At 42.4% G+C, this 24901-nt stretch overlaps 1 protein-coding gene and 1 pseudogene across 2 annotated transcripts in view; both read right to left on the bottom strand.

Moving 5' to 3' along the window:
* The window catches only part of BCAT1 (branched chain amino acid transaminase 1), a 111149-nt gene extending 97201 nt beyond the window's left edge, over positions 1-13948 (bottom strand). For both annotated transcript variants that reach the window (XM_021092209.2, XM_084956551.1), the window contains exon 1: positions 13806-13948. In XM_021092209.2, coding sequence (XP_020947868.2) covers positions 13806-13811 — 6 coding nt within the window. In that variant the 5' untranslated portion in view covers positions 13812-13948. The remainder of the gene's footprint in view (positions 1-13805) is intronic.
* Positions 13949-20944: 6996 nt separating this feature from the next.
* On the bottom strand, positions 20945-21287 carry LOC110260857 (glutaredoxin-1 pseudogene; annotated as a pseudogene).
* Between the last annotated feature and the right edge of the window lie 3614 nt (positions 21288-24901).

Here is a 24901-nt window from a genome sequence, read left to right as displayed (position 1 = left end):
CACAGGTGTGGGTGACATATGAGGAATGTAGTGCATTCATGGAGATGAGAAGTGAAAAGGACTGAGATAACAGAAGGGAGAATGGGCCATCCATGCCCCTTGAAATAAAGGGAGAAAACAGGAAGAGAGAATCAGGAACCACTAACATCTTCAGTGGACGATGGAGAAGAGAGAGAGATGTCTTTCAGTGATTTAAGAGGCAGAGAAAGGCTGGCCCATGGGAGCAGTGGAGAGGGGATTTCTAGGAGGAGTCTGATTTAAAGACAGCATTGGGCAGGAGACCAGCCCCCTCTAACCCTGGGATGGGAGAAGGTAGGGAAGATCCAGGGAATTGACCTCACCTGAGGGCGGCAGGAGCAGGAAACATTTAGAGAAGGAGAGGGAGATGGGCTAATATTGAGCTGCAAAGGCTACTGTGGTCAGATTTGGGTGGGAGGTTCTAGTGAGGGTTGAGGAAACATAGAGCATCAAGGGAGCAGGAAGGATGGAGGCACTATGAACAAAAGTGTGATGTGGCAAATTTAACAGGTTGGGTAACCAGGTGGCCAGTGCTATGAGCTCCAGTAGTTCATTCCTCAAGGGTGTTGGATACTCAGTCCTCCTTATTTATTTATTTATTTATTTAGTCTTATTAGGGCTGTACCCACGGCATATGGAAGTTTCCAGGGTAGGGGCTGAATTGGAACTGTAGCCACCGGTTGATGCCACAGCCATAGCAACACCAGATCCAAGCTGTGTCTGCGAACTACACCACAGCTCGTGGCAACGCTGGATCCTTAACCCACTGAGCAAGGCCAGGGATCGAACTTTCATCCTCATGGATGCTAGTCAGATTCATTTCCACTGAGTCACGACGCAAACTCCCAGGCCTCCTTATTTACCAGTGATCTGAAAGGGGGGCCAGGCAAGCTTTTCCTCATAGCCTTTTAAGTGGAATAGGAATGAGGAGCTCCCATCATGGCTCAGCGGAAACGAATCAGACTAGGAACCATGAGGTTGTAGGTTCGATCCCTGGCCTCGCTCAGTGGGTTAAGGATCTGGCATTACCGTGAGCTGTGGTGTAGACTGCTGATGCGGCTCGGATCTGGTGTGGCTGTGGCTGTGGTGTAGGCTGGTGGCTACAGCTCCGATTAGACCCCTATCCTGGGAACCTCCATATGCTGCAGGTGCGGCTCTAAAAAGACAACAACAACAACAAAAAAAGATAAATGCTGTGAATAGGAATGAGTGCCTGAATCTAGGTCCAGAGGTCTGGGGTTGGATGAAGTGGACCACGCATGCACCTAAACGCTCTTATTTCCTTATTCATCTGGCCTTATCTCATGCTTCTCCTCAAACATCACTTCCACTGTAAAGCCTTTCCTAATTTCTCTGACCCATCTTCTTCATGTACCACGATACCTTATGCAAAATTCTGTTGTAGCCCCTATTATACTTTAGTGTGTTGTTTTTTATTTCTCTCTCTCTTCCTGAACACAGTGATTTCTCGAGAATAAGAAAGCTTGAATTATTTCCATTTGTCTATTACCTAGTCTGAAGCCCAGTAATCTTAGTAAGAGCTACGTTCTTGCATAAATGAAACTTGAATCAATCATTGTTTGTTGGTTATTATAATATATAAATGTTAGGTTTGAAGAAGAGTGTGTATGCCCTTAATATAATAGTCACCGTAAAGTTTGTTGTATATACTATGTTTTTTTCTCTTTTCTGGTACATATTATGTTTAATCTGCTTTCTCAATAGATAATTTTTAGTTAGTTATAATTAAATAGTTTGGAGATTTCATCAAGAAATATATCCTTGGTCTTAATTGATTGGGCTGAACAGTGCAGTATTTCATATTTTCTTGATAATGGCTCTAGAGTCAAAGTAATTTCACTACAAATATTCTGCTTCTCTTGTTTTAATTTCAATTTTTTTTTTTTTTCTTTTTTGGCTACCCCACAGCATATAGAGTTCCCAGACCAGGGATCAGATCTGAGTAGCAGTTGCGACCTATGCCATAGCTGTGGCAACACCAGATCTTTAACCCCCTGTGCCAGTGGGCTGGTATGGGGAATCAAACCTGCGTCCTGCAGAGGCCGATGATCCCATTGCAGGAACTCCTAAATTTTTTTTTTTTTTTTTTTTTTGGTCTTTTTGCCATTTCTTGGGCTGCTCCCATGGCATATGGAGGTTCCCAGGCTGGGGGTCTAATCGGCCAGCAAAGTGGGATCCGAGCCGCATCTGCAACCTACACCACAACTCATGGCAACGCCGGATCCTTAACCCACTGAGCAAGGCCAGGGATCGAACCCATAACCTCATGGTTCCTAGTCGGATTCGTTAACCACTGCGCCACGACGGGAACTCCAGGAACTCCTAAATTTTTAATATAATAAACTCGCATGGTCAAAAATCAAATATATAAATGTACACAGTGAAAAAGGCTCACAGAAATTTTCCTCTAATCTTTCCTCTACCAGTTTCTTTCTTTCTTTGCTTGCTTTTTAGGGCTACCTATGCAGCATGTGGAAGCTCCCAGGCTAGGGGTCAAATTGTAGCTGCAGTGCCGGTCTACACCACAGCCACAGCAACGTGGGATCCTGGCCTTGTCTTCAACCCACACTGAAACTCATGGCAATGCCAGATCCTTAACCCACTGATTGGGGTCAAGGGATTAAACCTGCATACTCAGGGATACCAGGTGGGTTCTTTACCACTGAGCCATGATGGGAACTCCCTGGGTTTTTCGGTTTTTTTTAACCTCATTCTTTTTACGCTTGTTGAATATGTGGGTGATTTCTAATCTTTTGTTATTACAAACAATGCTGCAATGAATACTCTCTCATTTGAACGTCATTTCACACAAGTACAAGTAAATACAAGGCACTGCTAATTAAACTGTTAACAATGATGTTGAACTATTAAATCTATCTCAAACTATGGAGTTAAGTTCATGTGATTAGAAATGACCCCCTCATTCCCAGCATCAAAGTCTTTTAACATCAAAGGGTTGACTGACTGGCTACTGTAAATAAATGTTCTGAGAACATTAGTCAAGAAGAGGAAAGGTACCTGTTGACGAGCAGACAATGTTAATGTAAGAGGCATGCATGAAATTATTAAAGGAGCATAACCCTTACTGACAATCAGTATCTACATATTTACTGAATAACTGACATTATTAATTAGAGCAAATAAAATACATAACCAGACAAAAAAGAAGATAAGTTAATTATCGGGAAACTTTTAAACAGTGAATGTAGTAAGTGGCAAAATTTTGCACAGGAGATTTGAGAGGTCTTATTTCTTGAAGTATTTAAGTGGAATAGAATTGAAACTAGGAAGATAAACTCGAGAGAACAATCCTTCTTAGCAGAAGTAAATGCCTAAAATGACCTAATAGATTTTTTCTTTCAAAATTCCAGTATTCAATGAACACAGCCTCTAAGTGCCTCTTTTGTTGGGTTTGTTTGCCAGTGTATGCATTAATTAGTTTGCTTAAAAACTGCTTTGTTTGCAACAACAAGAAATCCCCATGTTTAACAGTATTGGAATTGGTTAACATTCCCAGACACGTGACTTTGTTCTATATTCTAAGTCAGTCCCTTGGGATGTGGCAGGCGCCCTTTCTCTTTACACGCTGCCTAAATCTGAAGACAGTAGTGATTTAATGGAATGGCATTGATGAGTTTGTTTCTTATGATTTTCTTGAGTTTATACTGCTATGCAGCATCTTTTTTTTTTTTTTTTTCTTTTTATAGCCACACCCATGGCAGGTGGAAGATCCCAGGTTAGGGGTTGAATCAGAGCTACAGTTGCCAGCCAACATCACAGCCACAGCAATACAGGATCCAGGCTGTATCTGCCACCTACACCATAGCTCACAGCAACACCAGATCCCCAACCCACTGAGCGAGGCCAAGGGTTGAAACCCCACGGATACTAGCTGGTTTCGTTTCGGCTGCACCACAATGGAAACTCCTGCAACACCTTTTGTATGAACTTTCCCAGAGGTATTTGTAATGGATAGTTAGAATCTATATACAGTTTCACCAGGGACGCTCTCTAAAAAAATTAATCAGGGAATAGTGGCAGGGAATGAGTTTGGTAATAGGCATCAAAACATGTAAGCACTTACCGTTGCCAGTCTTTATAGCCCTTATCTTTTTTTTTTTTTTTTTTTTTTTGTCTTTTTGCCATTTCTTGGGCTGCTCCCGCAGCATGTGGGAGGTTCCCAGGCTAGGGGTCTAATCGGAGCTGCAGCTGCCAGCCTACTCCAGAGCCACAGCAACGCTGGATCTGAGCCGTGTCTGCAACCTACACCACAGCTCACGGCAACGCCGGATCATTAACCCACTGAGCAAGGGCAGGGATCGAACCCGCAACCTCACGGTTCCTAGTCGGATTCGTTAACTACTGCGCCACGACGGGAACTCCCATAGCACTTATCTTTTGAGCATCAATTAAACCTTTGATTCCTAATAAATCCAGATGTGAAAAAATATATCTGCTGTTTGAAAACATAAAGAAGTATACAACACGATCAATTAATCTGGACCTAGGAAATCTAGAAATAGGTAGTTGATTGAACTCAACTAACATCTGTAAAGTACCAAAAATGGTACAAGGTTCATGCAAGTGAGCAGAGCTGAGTGCACAGAGATTAAATAATATGATCGGTATCTTATTTCCTGACTTCAAAAGGTGACTCTACTCTTACCATCTTCCACCCACTCTCATTCCACTGTAAAACATAGTCACTGTCCTCAAAAAGTAGCTGGGGAGTGAGCTGAATGGTGAGTGGCATGATGGAAGGCATAGATGTGGGGTAGTTAGAAATGGAGAAGAAGGAGTTATAAATGAATATATGAAAATATGAAAGCTCCTGTTGACGAACAGCAGATACTCCATTATGACTGGAGGAGTGCATACACATAGAAGAGAGAATAGACTAAAAAAAGACCTCATGCACTAATTAAGTTCAGTAGACAAAGGGGAAGTCATAGAGGTATTTTGAGTGGGTGAACGACATAAACTAATGCCTGCGAAATTAAGAAAAACCAGAGTTGGGAGTTCCTGTCGTGGCACAGTGGAAACGAATCCGATTAGGAACCATGAGGTTGCAGGTTCGATCTCTGGCCTCGCTCAGTGGGTTAAGGATCCGGTGTTGCCATGAGCTGTGGTGTAGGTCGTAGACACAGCTCAGATCGGGCATTTGCTGTGCCTGTGGTGTAGGCCGGCGGCTACAGCTCCAATTAGACCCCTAACCTGGAAACTTCTATATGCCGTGGGTGCAGCCCTAAAAGGACAAAAGACCAAAAAAAAAGAAAGAAAGAAAAAGAAAAAACAGAGTTCCTGTTGTGGCTCAGCAGGTTAAGAACCCAATATAGTGTCCTTGAGGATGCAGGTTCTATCCCTGGCCTTGCTTGGTGGGTTAAGGATCCGGCATTGCCACAAACTGCAGCATAGTAGGGAGGAAGAAAAGGAGGGAGGTGGGAGACAGGGAGGAAGGGAGGAATAAAAGATGGCCAGACTTGGGCCAAATATCCACTCTTGCTACAACCAGCTGTGGCTGAGACAGGGGCCCATCTGGTAGCAACAGAGCCATGTAGACCTGTCCCTTTGACAGTCCCTCTAGGTAGGGAAGTCATCAATGAAATGGGAAGGTAAGGCATCCAAACTACTAAACTCTAAGAAATTGTGTGTTAACCTAAAACAGCCATGCACACATTTCAAAATGAGATTAAGACCATGGAAATTAAGGCACATGTTCTGTGAATCAAGCTCTATTCTGTGGGAGTTCCCACTGTGGCTGAGCAGAAACAAATCTGACTATATCCATAAGGATGCACATTCAATCCCTGGCCTCACTCAGTGGGTTAAATATCCGGCATTGCCGTGAGCTGCATTGTAGGTCTCAGATGCAGCTTGGATCCTGTGTTGCTCTGGCTGTGGTGTAGGTCAGTGGCTACTGCTCCGATTCGACTTCTAGCCTGGGAACCTCCACATGCCGAGAGTGTGGCCCTAAAAAGATAAAGAAAAAAAAAAAAGGTCTATTCTGTGACTGTGGTACAAGATCAAAACATGACACCGTAAAATATGCCACTTTGGGATAAGGATTATTTTAAGCTGAAGGCATGAGAAAACCAACAGATGTAGCAGGAAGCTTTCCTAGAGCCTCCCTTCTCTGACTAAAAGCAGAAATTTCTGAGAAACGAGGGCTGCCAAAAGTTTTTCCTGCAGAAGCCCTACAGCCGTGAAAAAGACAGAAAGTCAATACTGAGATGGACCTGCCCAGACAAATCTTACCCCATTTGCACCCATATAGTTACCTTACCACAGCTTGCTACCCTCGGAAATCTAAAACATTTGCCCTTATCTTGTCACTTCCCTACAAATTTGTTTTTCTTTTCTTTTTTTTGTCTTTTCTAAGGGCTGCACGCACAGCATATGGATATTCCCAGGCTAGGGGTCTAATCGGAGCTGTAGTCACTGGCCTACACCACAGCCACAGCAACTCAGGATCTGAGCCACGTCTGCGACCTACACCACAGCTCACGGCAACACCAGATCCTTAACCCACTGAGCAAGGCCAGGGACTGAACCCGAAACCTCATGGTTCCTACTCGGATTCGTTAACCACTGAGCCACGATGGAAACTCCCAAATCTGTTTTTCTTTGTTAAGATAAACTCAAGTTCTAACCACCCCTAGGAGGAATCATAACTGAGTTTCCCCAGTGTGAACTGCTTTTAATCTGTCTTTTTTTGTCAATTTAATTTGCAGGATGCCAAGAAATGAACCTAAGAGGATAGTGGAAAATGTTTCTTTAATTCCCTACACTATACACCTTAGCTCTTTATGAGATAAGACAAAAAGAAGAAACCGATAGCTCCTGTCCTACTAAAACCAAAAAAATATTGGTTGTCTTTCTGTTTGGACTAAAGACAGGTATTTCCAATATTCAAAGGGCAGAATGGATCTCTTGCTTATATATTTGCATATTTCAGCTGATTGAAGGAGCAAGAGCCGGTAGCTCTCCACTGTTTCATTTTAAAAATTTTTTGGTTGTACCTACAGCATGCTAGTTCCCAGGCCACAGATTGAACCCTCACCACAGCAGCGACCCAAGCCACTGCAGTGACAATGCTAGATCCTTAACCCGTTGCACCACCAGGAAATTCCAATGATCCCATGTTTTAAATAACTGGATTATTTCAATATTTTCCACTAGTCTTCCATGCTGTATGGACTGCATTGCCCTGGTTTTAATGACAAGTGATTTAGGTATTAAATTGTGTCTAAGTGTGTTTTTACTTTTTTTTTTTTTTTTTTTTTTTTTGCTGGGCAGACTGTCCCTTTTTCTCCTAAGAGTCACAAAGTGATGTCAGACCAAAAAAGGGCGAGAACCACTGATAAGGTAAATAACACACTGGACTAGGAGTCGAAATTTCTAGTTTCTCAGAATGTTATACTATTTATGACCTTAAAAAAATGTGGTAAATTTTCTGTTCTTCATTTTCTTTGTCTGTAGAACAGGGTTAATAATAGCTGCCATTCTTTCCACATATGAGTGTTTTGAAGTTACAATTCAATGTTATATACTTGTACAGCATTTTTTTTTCACAGCCGAACCTGTGTCACATGAAAGTTCCCAGGTTAGGGGTCGAATTGGAGCTGCAGCTGCCAGCCTATACCACAGCCACTGCAATGCCGGATTCAACGCAAATCTGCAAACTACACCACAGCTTGCAGCAATGCCAGAACCTTAACCCGCTGAGCAAGGCCAGGGATTGAAGCCACATCCTCAAGGAGACCACATCAGATTCTTAACCCACTGAGCCACAACAGGAACTCCTGCTTCTATAGCATTTAAAAATATAAAGCACTCTACTTCTATTAAGCAAAGAAGTTCTTCTCAAAAGCTGGATGTGTTTCTACTATAAACAAACACCAACACCCAACCTTGCAAGTATACATGCCATTCGCCAACCCTGAAAACCATGGAATCCCTGAGTAATGCAAAATGCTTCCCCATGCAGACCTTACTGCTCCATTTTAACTCTACCTTTTATCTTTAAAGTTCAAAGAAACATTTATTGTGATCTCAGATTCTTGGACTAATATCTAGCACTAAATCAAAACAACATAACTTTGAATCTGAATCAGCTAAAATGAAATGAAATGTACTTGGCAAAATCACCCTTTAACCTAGTGATGGAGTGTTAACAACTGCTGAGTGACCATCCTGTGCAAATGCATCCGTGGCTTCATGCCAAACGCCACTGAAGTCTCTGGTGGTCACGTAAGGGACATTTGCAGCGTGTTTGGCCTAGAACATCCTGACAGGTGCTCCTTCTCTCTAGATGTGTAAGGAGTCAAATAAAATTTGAAGTCTGTAATTATGTCCTAGGATTCTTACTATCTCCAGTCAAAAAATCAAAAACATTTCCCAGACTAAGGGACAGATTGTAGATGCAATTGATCAAATATTGAGATCTACATGACAAAATAAAAAACTAATAAATTAGTTCTTCTAGATGAAATATAGGACTATTAATGGAATTAATTGAAATTGACAAGTATTTCACAATTACAAAGAGTCATGTGTTTTTCAGTATGACTTTCCTGGATTATTGCTTGTTGTAATTTCCTCTAAATTTTTAATTTTTTTTGCTTGTCTTCCTTTTTCCTCTTTTCTTGACCTTTTCCCTATATTTCTGGAGCATGATTATCTCTTTCCTCAAGATTTTCTTTCTCCCATTAATCACTAAACACGAGAGAAATATCTCGCAAAATAGCTTTTCCCACAAAAGGGGCATGGCCAATACAACAATAGGAAAATGTTTATAAGCTATGCTATGCTGTATTAATAAGGTGATCTAATTTCTGATTTATTTTAGGGATATAAGCAATCAATTTCTAGAGGTAGCATTACTCAGATTGTAGATTTGAGAAGACTAATTAGAAGCATAGGTGCAAGTGGCACTGAACGCTTTTGTGACAGAAATGATAGATTCTACTGGGCTTTCTGTTCTCCACTGACATCGTGAGTCATAGACTAGGTCTCATGATAAAAATGTTTGCAAAATTTGCAAAGTTATGTATGAATCAGAGCATTCCAAATGTTCCCTTTTGAAACATTTCAAACATTTGAGTTGCACCTCAAGTTGATGTACATGGAATTCAATTTTTGTGGCCTTAGTTGAATGGGCACTTGCATGTATTATCAAATGGGCTACAGAAATTAAAGAAAGCCAGTTGGCAGGAATGTTTACCATATGTCAAAATGTTTAGAGCATTTGGACAGCTGTTAAGGGGATAAAGTTACAACACAAAGACTGCCCACACTTAACAACTGTAAAGTGAGCAGACCAGCCAGTTTCCTTCTGTGCTCAAAAAGAATGACTATATCTATGCCACCAGTGTGGCCCTAAAAAGACAAAAGACAAAAAATAAAAAAAATTTAAAAAGTAATAATAATTAAAAAAAAAAAAAAAAAAAAGGAGTTCCTGTTGTGGCTCAGTGGAAACAATCTGACTAGAAACCATGAGGTTGCGGGTTTGATTCCTGGCCTCACTCAGTGGGTTAAGGATCCAGCGTTGCCGTGAGCTGTGGTATAGGTCACAGACAGGACTCGGATCTGGCGTTGCTGTGGCTGTGGTGTAGGCCGTCGGCTACAGCTCCAATTCGACCCCTAGCCTGGGAACCTCCATGTGCCGACGGTTCGGCCCTATAAAGACAAAAGACAAAAGACAAAAAATGAATAAATAAATAAAAAATAAAAATAAATAAATAAAAAAAGAATGACTGTATCATGTAGAAAGTGAAGTCTGCCTGGGATAATGATGTTTATCATAAAAGGTACCAGATTCTTATTCTAACACGGTAACTAAATCCACTCAGGCATAATAAGATAGAACATTCCACTGAGTGCTCCGACAGGAGCATCTGTTAGAGGAATTGTGGTTGCCAAGCCTAAAAGACAATAGAGAAAGCTCTTCATTTTCATCTTCCTACACCCATTGAGAAGAGGTCATTCCAAGAAGCAGACAATCTGAAACTCCAAAAATAGAAATGGAGTTCCCTTTGTGGCTCAGCAGTAATGAACCTGACTAGCATCCATGAGGATGTGGGTTTGATCCCTGGCCTGGCTCAGTGGGTTAAGAATCTGGTGTTGCTGTGGCTGTGGTGTAGGCCAGCAGTTACATCTCCGATTCGCCCCTAGCCTGGGAATTTCTGTATGCTATGCACAGCCCTAAAACAAATAGAGCAAAAATAGAATTAACTCAGACACTCAAGGTGTCCATAGTTTAGAAACAATTCTTCGTTTATGCACAGAAATAGTTTACTCCTAAGCCTAGACTTCTCAGGTTATACTATCCAGCTGTTCATTTTTGTAAAATGTTATGGAAACTTCAATTAAATAATCAGGACACCAGAAAGGGAGCTCTCCTGAGATGATAGAAGAGCCCAACCAGAAGGAAAAGACACCAAAAACAACTCTAGTGAAAAGCCATGGATTCTTTGTTTATTAAGGGCCTCCCAGTGTCCTTTTCCTCTCCTTCCCTTGCCATGTGGAGATACGCATATAGCTGGCCATGGTTGCAGACCCCAAATTGTAATGCTCTGCTGATTCCAAATAAACCCATCTTAGCTGGAGAAAAATTTGCTGCAGTCTATTTATTTTAGGTCAACCCTTCCCTAACATAGAAAATTTTATTTACATTTTATTTTTTAAATGTTAAATTATTTAAGTTTAATTGGAGTATATTCGACTTTCAATGTTGTGTTAGTTATAGCAAAGCCTGGATCTGTATTTCTTTTTTTTTTTTTTTTTTATGGCATATGGAAGTTCCCAGGCTAGGGGTCTAATCGGAGCTGCAGCTGCTGGCTGTGCCACAGCCACAGCACTTCCAGATCGGAGCCCCACCTGTGACCTACACCACAGCTCACGGCAATGCCAGATCCTCAACCCACTGAACAAGGCCAGGGATTGAACCCACATCCTCATGGTTACTAGTCCTGATTCGTTTCTGCTGAGCCACAGCAGTAACTCCTGGGGTATATATCTTGATATTAGAAATAATAAACTGGAGTTCCCTTTGTGGCTCAGCAGAAATGCATCTGATTAACATCCACAAGGATGAAAGTTCAATCCCTGGCCTCGCTCAGTGGGTTGAGGATCTGGCGTTTGCCATGAGATGTGGTGTAGGTCGCAGACATGGCTGGGATCTGGCATTGCTCTGGCTGTAGTGCAGGCCCGCAGCTCCAGTTCAACCCCCTAGCCTGGGAACTTCCATATGCTGTGGGTATGGCCCTGAAAAAAAAAAAAAAGAAAGAAATTAAAGAAATAATGAACTGAAGGGGAGCAGAATAGACTAGCCCCAAAATATGCCTCTTTGGCTCTTATTTAGGCTGATTATCTTAGTAAGCCTGCAAACACAAAACAACATTTGAAAACGGAGTAGAAGTTGCCCTTTTTGGAAGGAAACTTACCTATAAGGGAAATCTCCATTTGTAAGGACGTCTCCCTCTCTGTACCAGGGAAGAAGGATGACTAAATCTCTAGAAACTCTTACCAATGGAGAAGGTACAGACTGAAATCTGCAATGTACTCTTGTTAACTGTGCATTGCTGGATAACCTCCTGTAACTGCTTGTCCCACAGCCCCCAAATGTTTCTTTTGTCTTTGGCTGCGGGTGATATTAAAGGCTGTAGCTTGGGCCTTTTCAGAGAGTGACTCCGTTTTCCTGGATATCTTTCATGTATACAAGAGGCATACATGTTATTAAACTTCTGTTTGTTTTTTTCCTATTAATCTGTGTTTTATTACAGGAGTGTCTTAGCTAAGACTCTAGAAGAGTAGAGGGAAAATTACTTTTCCTCCCCTACAGAACTGAAAGTCCTGGCCTGAACTAGGGGATAAAATTGAAAATTATGAAAATAATTGGGTGATAAACAAAAACTGAAGGAAACCATTACTCAATTTTCATTCTTAGCATAAACCTCTGAAATAATCAAATGACTCTTTTCAGCTTTCTTTCACAAGGTTTTCAGCCCCTTTCAAATAATTAGACCTTCTCAGGTTTAATGAGCTGAGAAATTCTTGCATACAAATGGAAAATTTTCTTAACTCACCTTCCTTTCTCTTTGTAGTTCTCAAATGAAAGGAAGTTACTTATTATGGAAATTCACTAAATGAAATCTTGGCCAAAATTAAACTCTCTTTTGTTCTTTTTCTCACCACAGTAGGTTCTCCCAATGCTCTTTTGTTGGGCCTGCTTAACTAGCTACGCTTCTCCGAGCCTGGCCTCAGGGGCCACATCCTGTGTGCGGGAATAATCCCCTCTTCCCATCAGGCCTCTGTCTTGTCTGCTGCACACACACCAACAGCCCTGTCCCTTCCGTCACTTAACCATGCGTCCCTGACAATGACTTCTTTTTCGTTGCTTTTGCTTTTCAGGACCGCACCTGCAGCATATGGAAGTTCCCAGTATAGGGTCAAATCAGAGCTACAATTGCTAGCCTACCTACAGCCACAGCAACAACAGATCTGGGCCATCTCTTCGACCTACACCACAGCTCACAGCAACACCAGATCCTTAACCCACTGAGCAAGGCCAGGAATTGGATCTGCATCCTCATGGATGTTAATCAGATTCATAACCCACCGAGCTGCAACTGGAACTCCCATGGACTCTATACCCATGAATTTACAGAAATGCATAATCAACTACAGTTCCCCATAGGACAGGGAAAAACTGGAAAAGCACTACTTTTTTCCTCATAATTTTCTCCTTTTATTCACTAATTCCATACTCGATCAAAGCGTATTTTTCAGCTGAAATTAGACAGCTGTGAGCAAGCCAGATATAGAATCTCTAACTCTACAAGACGGTGGCTGCGGAATTTTTCAATGTGGCTCATTTACATGGTCTCTTTTTAATACAAAACTAGGTGTCCAGTCATTTACTGCTTAATCATACTGGAAATTTTTATTGGGTGAAAAAAAATTCGGTTTTATTTCTTCCTTCAAAGTTCAGACTATATGGAGGAATCTCCTATTTGCAAGAGGTTAGATGGCAGGACTAACTTGCCCATCCTTCACTTTCCTTCAAAAAAGCCACACTTCAGGTTTTAATGTCATTGCAATTTTCCAGTGTGTAAGACCAGGAAAACAGAACACTTCAAAACTTCATTGTTCTTGATAAGCATGAGAATAAAAGCCACAATGGTGCTCTTTACTAAAAGAATGCCCTTAGGCTTCTTTGATTTTCTAACTCCTAGACGTTTTAATTTCCACAAGAAACAAAATAAGAGGAGCCTTCTGTTTTTCAAGGCGTTGAGACAGCTTTCCCTGCCCTCTCCCACCCTCCTCACCTGGTTGGGCATCTCCCTCCTTTACAACTTAACACGCGGCAGAAAACCCCTGTTTACAGCCCGTGAACATCCCCAGACCTCTTCTCCAAAATCCCCCACCTCCTGGGCCTCTTAGAAGTTGAGAAGAGCTTCCTCTTCCTTTCCGAACTTCAAAACAAGCCAGGGGAAGGAATCGCGAGCTGCCCTGTTCACAAATGCAAGCTGTGAACAAGCTCGAGGCGGCACATCCTGTGCGCGGGATTAAGCAGAAGTCTGGAGAGAAAAGAACGGAAGGTCCTGTCCAAAGATGACCGATATGGAGGGCAGTGCCAACCTCTGCGTGGCAACAAACCATGTGGTCCTTCCTCCGTCTCCCTTCTGCCAACTGTCTTTGAGGAATCGCAGGCTCAATCCGTACACACAATTTGTAAAAATACAGTCAGAATCATAAGCGGTTACCTTCATTGTTCCGTCCGCGGTGAGGGCAGCTGGAGCTGAGTGGAGACAGAGGAGCTGCGTCCCAGGCGCTCTGGCTGCTGCGGGCGCCTCCCGGGAAGTGGCTGCAGTCGCGGCGGGCACACGTGGCGGGCGTGTTGCAGACTGGCCCTCGCAGCGGAGGTCGCTCGCTCTCCTGCAGATTGCATCAGCAGGAAGAGTCTTGAGGTTGTTTCCCCAGAACGCCCCCAGATGGTAGAGTCTCGTCCAGCACGAAAATTCTGTCCCGGCTCCGAGCCCTGACCGTCGTCACTCGCCGCTCACTCCTGGGGCTGGGGGATGCCACGGTTTCAAGCGCTTTACCTCTGAGCTAGTGCCCTAGAGTGTGTATTCGTGTGCGGCGACAACACGCAGTATCATTGATGTGGGGATGTGAAGGAGGAGGGAAAAAAAACAGATCACAAATCATGATCGCCAGTCCCTCCTTAGCTGGCTGCCAGCTCACCTCACTTCCCACTTTTCCCCTAAGTAACTTTCTTGCATGCCCTTGCTCAGAATTCTGTAGTAAATCCCATTACATCTAAAGCAGAAATTTAAAATGTATTTTTTGAATAGAAAAGAGCACTTGACTGGTTTTTAAGAGTTTGCCAATCTCTGTTTCTCCCACTTCCTTCCTCTAGTCCCACCATCCCCCCATCAGAGATAACCATTTTTGTTAGTTTCCTAGGTACTTGGGGAAATCATTGGAATCTTTTGACTGAGCATGTAAAATTTGAACATTGCCTGCAGCCCTGTTCATCCTTTCGTGGTCCTATCCCCATTTCTACACAAAAGCGCCAGCACTGCTACTTTTCAGTTCACAAGGGAAGCTCCATGATTTTGCTTAAAATCGTGCCCTTCTGGTTGACCCCAGCTCATGCACTGTCAATCTAGCAGCTTCCTGTTTTTGTAAAGCTCAACTGGAGTCTTTATGAAGTCATAGCTGAGTCCTTCAAACAGAATTGAGCCCTTGTCACTGCCCTTTGTCCATCCTTTATTAAAAATCAGTTTTCTTAATTTTACTTTAATTGTTTGCACCATCATCAGATTATGGGATTCCTAGGGGCAGATGCTTTGCAGTATTTATTTCCTGCAGCCAGTGGACTACCTTGGAGAGGGAGTATTCAGTACAAATGTGTGTGGGGGGGGGTGTTTAACTGATTTTGGTTAAGTGAATGAATGATTGGAATTCTTCATTAATATGTTGTTAGAGGACCATTGACTGAAACTGCCCACCTTGGCCAGGGAAGATAACAGCTGCTTGCGTGAGTTGTGTCACAGCAGGAGGCCCTGATAAGGCCCTGGTAAGACTAACTGGGAGGATTTGGGAGGGGCCAGGAGGAGGGAGATGACCAATCTCCCAGAGGCTTTGGTGCTGGAATCCCTTTTGGATAAGAGATGCACGCCTGACCGAGAAGGACCCTGAGCCAGACTAAATATGGGCTGAGAAAGATGATTGGGCAGAGACCATCCAGATACTAACTCCATTCATGTAAAACCTGAAAATACAAGCCACGTGGCAGAGCAGTTCTCCTATGTTCCTGTATCCTGCTGCTGTCCGCTCAGGCACCCCTTCCCAATAAAACCTTTTGCTTTCTCAGCATGGATGTCTCCTCGAACAATTCATTTCCAAGTATCAGACAAGAGCCCCTTCTCTGGCCCTGGAGGGGGTCCTCCTTCCTGCAACAAATTTATTGAGCTCTCATAAGGCCTGGGGCATGCTGCTAGGAACAGAGTGATAACAACGACATAATGTTACAGGCAAGGAGCATATATTTTAGTGTGGGAAACAGAAGATGCACATAAATCAGGTAACAAAATGTCCATCAACTGATGGATGGATAAATGAAATGTGGTATATTTACACAACAGAATACCATTTCGCAATAAAATGAAATGAACTGATACTTGCTACAAAATGAATTAAACTTGAAAACAGGAACAAAGCCAGTCACAAATAATCACATATTATGATTCCATTTATCTGAAACATCCAAAATAGGAAGGTTGATAGAGGCAGAAAACAGATGGCTGTTGCTAATCTGGGTGGGAGGAAGTGGACAGTTACTGCTAATGGGTATAGGGTTTCTTTGAGGTCAATTAAAATGTTCTAAAATTAGACTGTGGTAATGGTTGTATAACATTATGAATACCATAAAAAACATTGAATTGGGAATCCCCATTGTGTCTCAGTGGGTTTTGAATTAGACCAGTATCCATGAGGATATGTGTTCAATTCCCGGCCTCACTCAGTAGGTTAAGGATCTGGCATTGCCATGAGATGTGATGTAGGTCACTGACAGCTTGGATCCTGCCTTCCTGTGGCTGAGGTGTAGGCCAGCAGCTGCAGCTCTGATTTGACCCCTGGCCTGGGAACTTCCATATGCTGCAGGTGTGGCCCTAAAAAGCAAAAACAAATCCCCCCAAACCCAATGAAGGGTACTCTTTAAATAGGGAAATTTTATGACAAATTCTATCTCAATAAAGACATCATTTTTTAAAAATCAGGTAGCAAGAAGAAAATTATTTGAGGAGAAATAAAACATAAGGGGATAGAGAGACCTGAATGAATTAATGAGTAAATTCTTTTTTTTTTTTTTTCTTTGTCTTTTTCTTAGGGCCGCACCTGTGGCATATGGAGTTTCCCAGGCTTGGGGTCAAATCGCAGCTACAGCTGCCGGCCTACACCAGAGTCACAGCAATACCAGATCCGAGCTGTGTCTGCAACCTACACCACAGCTCACCACGATGAGAACTCTCTTAATGAGTGAATTCTAAAGCATGCCTATCTGCAACATCTAGATCCAAAGACCCTCTTTTGTAAAGACTCCTTCAACTTGAGCAACAAAGAAAGGGAGAAGGTGGGATAAAGACAAAGAGCTTGAAGAGAAGCTTGCAGTGAAGGAAAGAGGAATCGGAAGAATTAACATTTATGGAAGAATATGGCTGTGGCTGTGTCTGTTCTCCCACTTCCCTCCCGCTGAGAGGAGGGTCCCAAAGATCTCCCTCATTGCAACATGCAAACATCCCCCAAACTTTCCTCTAGACACCAAAAATGCTGTTCCCAAATGAAGGGGGCTCTCATCAGACAACATTGTTACTCCGTCAGTGGCTCTCAATTTCAAGAAAGTCACAGTTAAAAGATGTTAAAGGAAGTTGGATTCTTCGAATTGGTTGTATTTCATATCTTTATCTGTAGGCAGTGTTTTTCTTAGTGAACTTGAAGAAGAGATGGAGTTCCTTATACTCCCCCAAGACACTAACTTTGAGATTGACTTCAGAGCCCCAGACAGCCCAGCTCTGTCTTGTCATTACTGTTGTTCACAAAGTCTGTACTGTAATCATTATGAAAATTATATGCCAACTATGTCCTTGTAGAATTTCTCCCCTGTATCTTACCAACTCATCTCTAGAGGAAGGGTAAGTCACACATTTTCTCAATTCCTGACACAGGGTTAGGAGAATTAGCAGAAAGCAATGATGCTTTCTGTAATATAGAGAAGAGGAACATCTGCTCTAAAAGTCTACAAACTCAGAAGGAAGTTCCACTCTTCACTTGCCCTCTTTCTCAAAATGCAAATTATTGCAAGCGTTTATCTTCTCAGTATTCCTTGTAATAGCTACAACCAGTATATGTGTATACACACACCCAAGTTCAATACTCAAAATTCACTTATACTATGCTTTAAGGGAAGTTGAAAATATTTTTCAGAAAAAAAATTGAGTTCAAAGGATTTACCTTTAGGCTTGCTGTGCACACATGGTATCTAATTCCCATGCAAAATTGGACTTACTATGTCAGAGAGGGTCAGCTACCCCCATCAAAAGTGGGGGATACCAAGTCAGATGATCTCATGTGTCCAAGGGTGTTGATATCCAAAGACAGAAAGGGCTCCACAAGCACTCTTTTTTTTTCATGGTCATACTCGCAGCATATGAAAATTTCCGGGACCAGGGATTAAAACCGAGCCAGCGGAGCTGCAACCTGCACGACAGCTGCAGCAATGCAGGCTACTTTAACCCACCATGCCAGGCCAGGGATGGAACACACACCTCTGCAGTGACCCAAGCTGCTGCAGTCAGATTCTTAACCTGTCATGACACAGCAGGAACTCCTCAATAAGGATTTCTTGTCAAATACGGAGGATCTAGTAACCCCCACCTTCAGCAGTTTCTAAATATCCCAAATAAATCAATACTCTTTGGGTCACCTATCCTGGACAAGATGAAAAAATAGTAGAGTTTCTTCATATTTTCTTTTGATCTGATTCTTTATTTAAGTCCCTCAGAGAGCAAATAGACTCATGCCTAACCCTATAATAATCTCTAAGTTAAGAGAAGACTAAGGCACTATTTCATAAAGGATCTTCAAAGAGGTGGCACAAATTAGTGGATAGCACTGGTTTTAGAACCAGATCTGAATTTATATTCCCTGTGTCACTAAATTATAACATACAAACTTTCACAAATTATTTAATCTGTTGGAAACTAGGTTTCTTTCTTTCTTTATCTGGCCACCCCCAAGGTCATATGGAAGTTCCCAGGCCAGAGACTGAATCTGAGCCAAAGCTGCGACCTACGAGATCATTAACCACAGTGGAAATTTAGTTTATTTTTTTCATCACTAATATAAGGAAAGGTATGTAACTTGGAGTTATGAGTTAAGAGAAAAACGAGTCATTACATGTACAGTGCCCATCAATGGAGGCCAACTCTGTGTGCTCCACGTGCATCTCCCATGACTCCTTCAATCCCAATCACCTTATTTTTTATTTTTATTTTTTGCCTTTTTTTCCATTTCTTGGGCCACTCCCGCAGCATGTGGATGTTCCCAGGCTAGGAGTCTAATTGGAGCTGTAGCTGCCGGCCTACGCCACAGCCACAGAAACGTAGGATCCAAGCCGCGTCTGCAAGCTACACCACAGCTCAGGGCCACACCAGATCCTTAACCCATTGAGTGAGGCCAGGAATCAAACCCGCAACCTCATGGTTCCTAGTTGGATTCGTTAACCACTGAGCCACAACGGGAACTCCCCAATCACCTTAGAATAAGTACCAGCTCTTCATTTTCCATAAGGAATAGGCAAAGGATATGGACTGAAAGTGCAAGAAAAGAAATTCTAACATGTTAACACATCTTAGCCAAGAAAAGCATTCCAAGAGGAAATCTTGGAATCTTTCTTCTGAATTCTTTAAAAATAAGTTAACTCCCATCTGTCTTGAAAGGATGTTGTAAATCTTTCTGCTGGTTCTCTACAATCTTTCAGGGCACTTCCCACCTTGACTCACAAAGTTGGCTACTCTGCACTTGGAAACTTCCCTTCCCTGATACTGTGCCATTCTGGAATCCCTCCAGTCTCTCTGGTGGGTCTTTTTTTCCCTAATTATGGTCATACCTCTTTCTTCTCATGACTTCTATAGATGTAGGCAAGATAGTTGTCCCACCTGTACCTGTCCTTGATACTCTGTGCCTAGGTATCTCAACTCCCTTCATCAGTTGTCTGATCATCTCTAAGATTATGCTTTTAATTTTAATCCCTTTCCTGATCTCCAGACTTTATTTCCAAAGGCCCATATCTGGTTCTTCACTATTATTTCAAACCTAATTAGTCCAAATTCAAGCACATAATCTTCCCTCTTAAACCTGCTTGTCCTGCTGTTTTCCTTCTCTCCGCTGATGCCATCAACATTCTCCCAGTCATCCAGGCTCCAAACTTCAGTATAGTTCATGTCTTCATAGATGGCATTTAAAGTAGGAAAGAGAGACACAAACCTTTCACATGCAATTATCATCAAGTTTTCCCAATTCTATCTTCACTTGATCTTTCCTAGTCCTCCCCTTTCTCTTCCCAGTCTCACAGCCTTAGTTTCGTCATTTATCATACCTTTTCCCTGGATGACTGTTATTCTTGCCTTTAATCTCTCCTTGCTGAGAAAAGGAGAGAAAATCAATTTAACAGTGTTTCGCAAATGCGGCTGCTCTCACAAACATATGCTTGGGGAAGGGGGTTACAAGTTTTCCACGGTAACACTTAAATCTAAAGCAATTACTACCCTTGTCCAGGATGCCCCAACAACCATCTTACATAGCAGAGGGTTACCACATGACCACAGCACCTGCTCTTGTACCTGTGACCCCTGTAGCACCAAGTAAAGACCAGCCGTGCTTCACTTTTCATGTGGCATCTCTCACATTGGGTGCTCAGACCCTTCGCACCATTGTTGAACATTTCCTATGAGACCTGTGAGTTGCCAAGGTTCAGGACACTGGGTCACAGCAGTGTTTCTTAAGTGGGGTGGTATGGAGTATCGATGGTGGCCAAGGAGACACATGAAGTGTGAAAAGGCACATTCAACCTACCTATGACTTTATCATACAAAAGTCTGTAGTGTTAAATTTGACAGAATTTTCGGGCAGTAGCAGAAACCCAACTAGAGATTCACCTAAGGGGGCCTGGGGTAAATTTGGCTGAAAAACACTGGCGTAGAAGTAGAGGAGTCCCAGCACATGGAGAACACTTTAGTTAAGAACATGTGCCAGGAGTTCCCACTGTGGCTCAGTGAAAACAAACCAGACTAGTATCCATGAGGATGCAGGTTCAATCCCTGGTCTTGCTCGGTGGGTTAAGGATCAGGCCTTGCTGTGGTTGTGGCATAGACTCGCGGCTGGCTGCAGCTCCAGTTCTACCCCTAGGCTGGGACTTCCACATGTCGCAGGTTCAGCCCTAAAAAGCAAAAACAAAAAGCAAAATAAAAAACATTTGCCAAACATGTGTGTAAGAAACATCTTTGGGTTGAATGAGTGAATCCTAAACCATAACTTGTCATGGTCTTTTTGACCCAAAGGGCCAAGCCACAAGAAACCCAAGACATCCATCAAACTTCTCAGACCTGTTTGGGGTAAGTGGATCCACTTTTAATACGGAGTCAAAAGAAAAATCTGGTTTTGCCCCCCAAAATCCACCCCCTCCAATTATTTGGGTTAACACGTTTCAGAATTTTAAGTAAATAGTTGCTGCAGCTGTGTGAAGGTAGCCCCGGGTCCATCCATCAGGAAGCACTGTCATTATCTGCAGTGCCATCCAGCTCTCAAGGGGGCTATCAGCTTGGGGTCTGCTCTGTAATTATTTCAGAGCTCCAATTTGCTTCAGGTGAGTCAACAACTCCCCTCTCTCATGCATGCTTACTAGATCGGTGCATCCATCTATATAGTCTTTACCGATAAAGAACCGAGATACTGTTCTTGCTCCCATGAACTGTTGCATATAATCTTGAATCTCGTTGGTGTCACTGGTGGCTGTGATATCGACAAATTCCAGAAGCCCTTCTTTGAAGCGCAATTGGCTGAGGAGCTCCTGGGTTCTTCTGCAGTAAGGACAGGCAGTGGGGGGGCTTGATGAACACCACAACCTTCCCAGGCTGGATTTTGCTATTCACAACTGCTTGAGCCATGCTGACAGGCGGCTGCCTCCTGAGAGGAAACCTCAATTGCAGGTATCGCTCGGGTGTAAAAACTAGCCCTCCTTTCTGATTAGACTTTTCCCTATTCAAAAGGATGTTATTGGTACTCACATGCTCTCATGTGAGCCAGACTACTATATGGCAAGCACACCGGGAATCTCCCATCATTGTGTTTGCACCATGCTTCTTGAAAGTTTTCTCCTCCCAACTTTGCCTAAACATCCTAGATCCATTTTCAACATCCAAGATCCATTTCAATTGCTACTGCCCCTTTGTAGTCTTTCCAGAGGTGTGTCCTGGCTGCAGAGACCAGTGGCTCTCAACTAAGAATGGACATTTGGAATGTCTGAAGACATTCTTTATTATAACCCCGAGGGGAGGTAAGGAGAGTTGTTACTGGCATCTAGTGAGTAGAGACCAGGGATGCAGCCAAGCCTCTTACAACACACAAGACAACTCACCACAGGAAGGAATTATCTGGCCCAAAGTGTCAACGATGCCAAAGGTGAGAAATCCTGCTTATAAACCCATATCAATTCTTATGCTCTTAGCCATACTTCTCTAGGATACACTCTGTGAAGACAAGGAACTGGTACCTCTGTCATAACCATGGTGTCAGCCCAGTGACTACCTTTCAGACTATGCCTCCTTGATGCGTTTGTGTCCTTCTCTAGCTCTTAAAAGCCTTTCAGATAGTGTGTTTCCTCTGGGTTTCATTCTCTGTCCTCAACTTTTTTTCTCATTCATTTTCTTTTTTTTTTCTTTTTAGGGCTGCACCTGTGGCATATGGAAATTCCCGGACTAGAGGTTGAGTCAGAGCTGCACCTGCAGCCTACGCCACAGCCATGGCAATGCCAGATCTGAGCTGCCTCTGTGACCTGTGCTGCAGCTGTGGCAATGCCAGATGTTTAACCCACTGAAAAAGGCCAGGGATGAAACCCGAATCCTCACGGACACTATGTCAGTTCCTTAACTCGCTGGGCCACAATGGGAACTTCTCGTTTGTTTTAAATGCTCTCCCTGGGTGAGTTCATCTGCTCTTTGGCTGATACTGTTACTTACCTACCCAAAGGCCATTTTCCTTCCTTTTTTCTTCTAACAAAACCCTGATTTTTTTCCCCCTAGGGTGGGGGAGCAGAATATGCCTAGTCTGGGGGGTGGTGAATGACAATTAATCTCAGACAGTAATAACAATCTCATTTTATTTTGCGGTATACCTTTTTTACTCACTCTCTCTTGAGCTAGGGAGGTCCAAGAAATCAAGTTCTAACCAGTGAGACCTAAGGAGACGTCAGCTGAGGGTCTCCTAAGGATTTTGCCTTCTGACTGGAAAAAAAAAAAAAAACATCGAGCAAGGATGCCTTGCTGGTGCCATTCCCTTCTCTTCTTGTTTTTGTTTTTGTTTTTGTTTTTAGGGCTGAATCATGGCCTATGGACGTTCCCAGGCTAGGGGTCAAATTGGAGCTATAGCTGCCTGCCTACATCACAGCCACAGCAACACCAGATCCAAGCCATGTCTGCAGCTTGCACTGTAGTTTGCAGCAATGCTGTGTCCTTAACCCACTGAGCCGGGCCAGGGATCAAACCTGAATCCTAATGAATACTAGTTGGGTTCATTACTGCTAAGCCACAGTGGGAACTCCCTCTTCTTATTTTAAATGTTGTTAATAGAGCATGTTTCAGGGAGCTGCCAACAGCCATCCTGCAACCATGGTCAAGTCCAAGGTCAAAACCCAATATATTTAGGATGGTAAAGCAGAGAGAGAGACAGACTGGCAGATGAGAGGCCTGGGCGTTTGATAACATCATTGAGCCACCTTGCCAAATATGGAATTGCTTACCTTCAAAATTTTTGTTATATGAGATAATTAAATGTCTTTATTGCTTTGCCTCTATTAGTCAAGTATTTTATTACTATGGTTGAAAACATTCCTTGGCTTCAGTAACACCTATGCTCCAGTGCCACCTGCTTCAAGAACTCTTTACTCATATTTCCGATGTACATTCCCAAGTGTTTAACCTAAAGGTATCTCCAACTCAGTAGGAATTTTTTTTTTTTTTTTTTTTTTGGCTATGCCTGTGGTATGTGGAAGTTCCTGGGCCAGGGATTAAATTTATGACACAGCTGTAACCAGAGTCACAGTAGTGACAACGTTGGATTCTTATTGGATTCCTTTTATTTATTTATTTATTGGTCTTTTTGCCTTTTCTTTTTTTTTTTTTGCTATTTCTTTGGGCCACTCCCGTGGCATATGGAGGTTCCCAGGCTAGGGGTCGAATCGGAGCTGTAGCCACTGGCCTATGACAGAGCCACACCAATGCGGGATCCGAGCCGCATCTGCAACCTACACCACAGCTCACGGCAACGCCAGATCCTTAACCCACTGAGCAAGGGCAGGGACTGAACCCGAGAACCTCATGGTTCCTAGTCGGATTTGTTAACCACTGCGCCACGATGGGAACTCACTTTAACTTCATTTTAAAATGCTCACCCTGGGCCTCATCCCAGATCTACTGAATCCCAAATCCTGGGAAGGAAAATAAGATGCTTATGATGAATTATTTTAGGTTTTGCATGTCTCAAAAAATCTTTATTTTTCTCTTTGTTTTTGAAAGATATTGTCACTGGGTGTAGAATTTTGGTTGACAGCTTTTTTGCTTTTTTCTTTTAGTACTACTGTCTTCTGGCTTTCATTGTTTCCATTGAGAATCTGCTGTCATTCTTATTTTTGGCCTCTGTTGCAGTGTATTTTTATTTTATTTTTTTTGCTGCCTTTAACATTATATCACTAATTTTAAGCAATTTGATTATGATGTGTCAGTGTAGATTTCTTCATGTTTCTTCTGTGTGGAGTTTGATGAGCTTCTAGGTTTACAGTTTTCATCACATTTAGAATGTTTTCAGCATTTTTTTCTTCATTTTCCCCCTTCTCTCTTGAATCCCTCAGGGACTCTAAATTTGTATGTATTAGGTCACTATTAGATCAAGTGTCCCACTGATCAGCTGACTGATAGTCCATTTATTTTCTAATCTTTTCCTCCCTTTGTTTTATTTTCAATAGTTTCTATATCTTTAAGTTTACTAATATTTACTTAATCTTTTGTAGTGTTTAATCTGCTGTTAATAGAGTCTATATTTCACCCCAGATACTATATTTTTTATCTCTTATGGTTTTATTTGGGTCTTTTATATCTTCCATACTTAACAGGTTTATGTTTTCCTCTACCTTCATGAATATATGAAATACAATTTTAAATACAGTATAAACATACTTTATAATAACTGTTTAGAGGGTGAAGGGAGATTTCGTCCCATAGGCTCTTTGTTCTGCCTACTTCTTTCAAATGGTTCTTCCCCAGCCATGGGTACTCTCCTCACACAACTATGCTGAGCAGACTCAAGGAAGGGAGGGACTCATAGCAGATCTACAGAGCATCCTCTATTCTTCAATATCTGAAAACCAAAAATAAATAAATAAATAAATAAATCTGTAGTAAACAAAAGTCAAAAAAAAAAATCTGAAAACCACTCTTCCATGCATATTTTCCCTGTGTTTTACTTATTTAAGGCAGGAGAGTTAATCTGGTCCTACTGTTATTCTATCATCTTCCTTTATTAA

The sequence above is a fragment of the Sus scrofa genome, chromosome 5, assembly GCF_054392235.1.
Source record: "Sus scrofa isolate SSC_HxYL_T2T_F1_AM1 chromosome 5, Sscrofa_HxYL_maternal_Yorkshire_Landrace_v2.0, whole genome shotgun sequence".
In the NCBI taxonomy this organism is placed as follows: Eukaryota; Metazoa; Chordata; class Mammalia; order Artiodactyla; family Suidae; genus Sus; species Sus scrofa.
The sequence above is the reverse complement of the archived record's forward strand: the minus strand, read 5'-3'. Positions and strand labels throughout refer to the sequence as shown.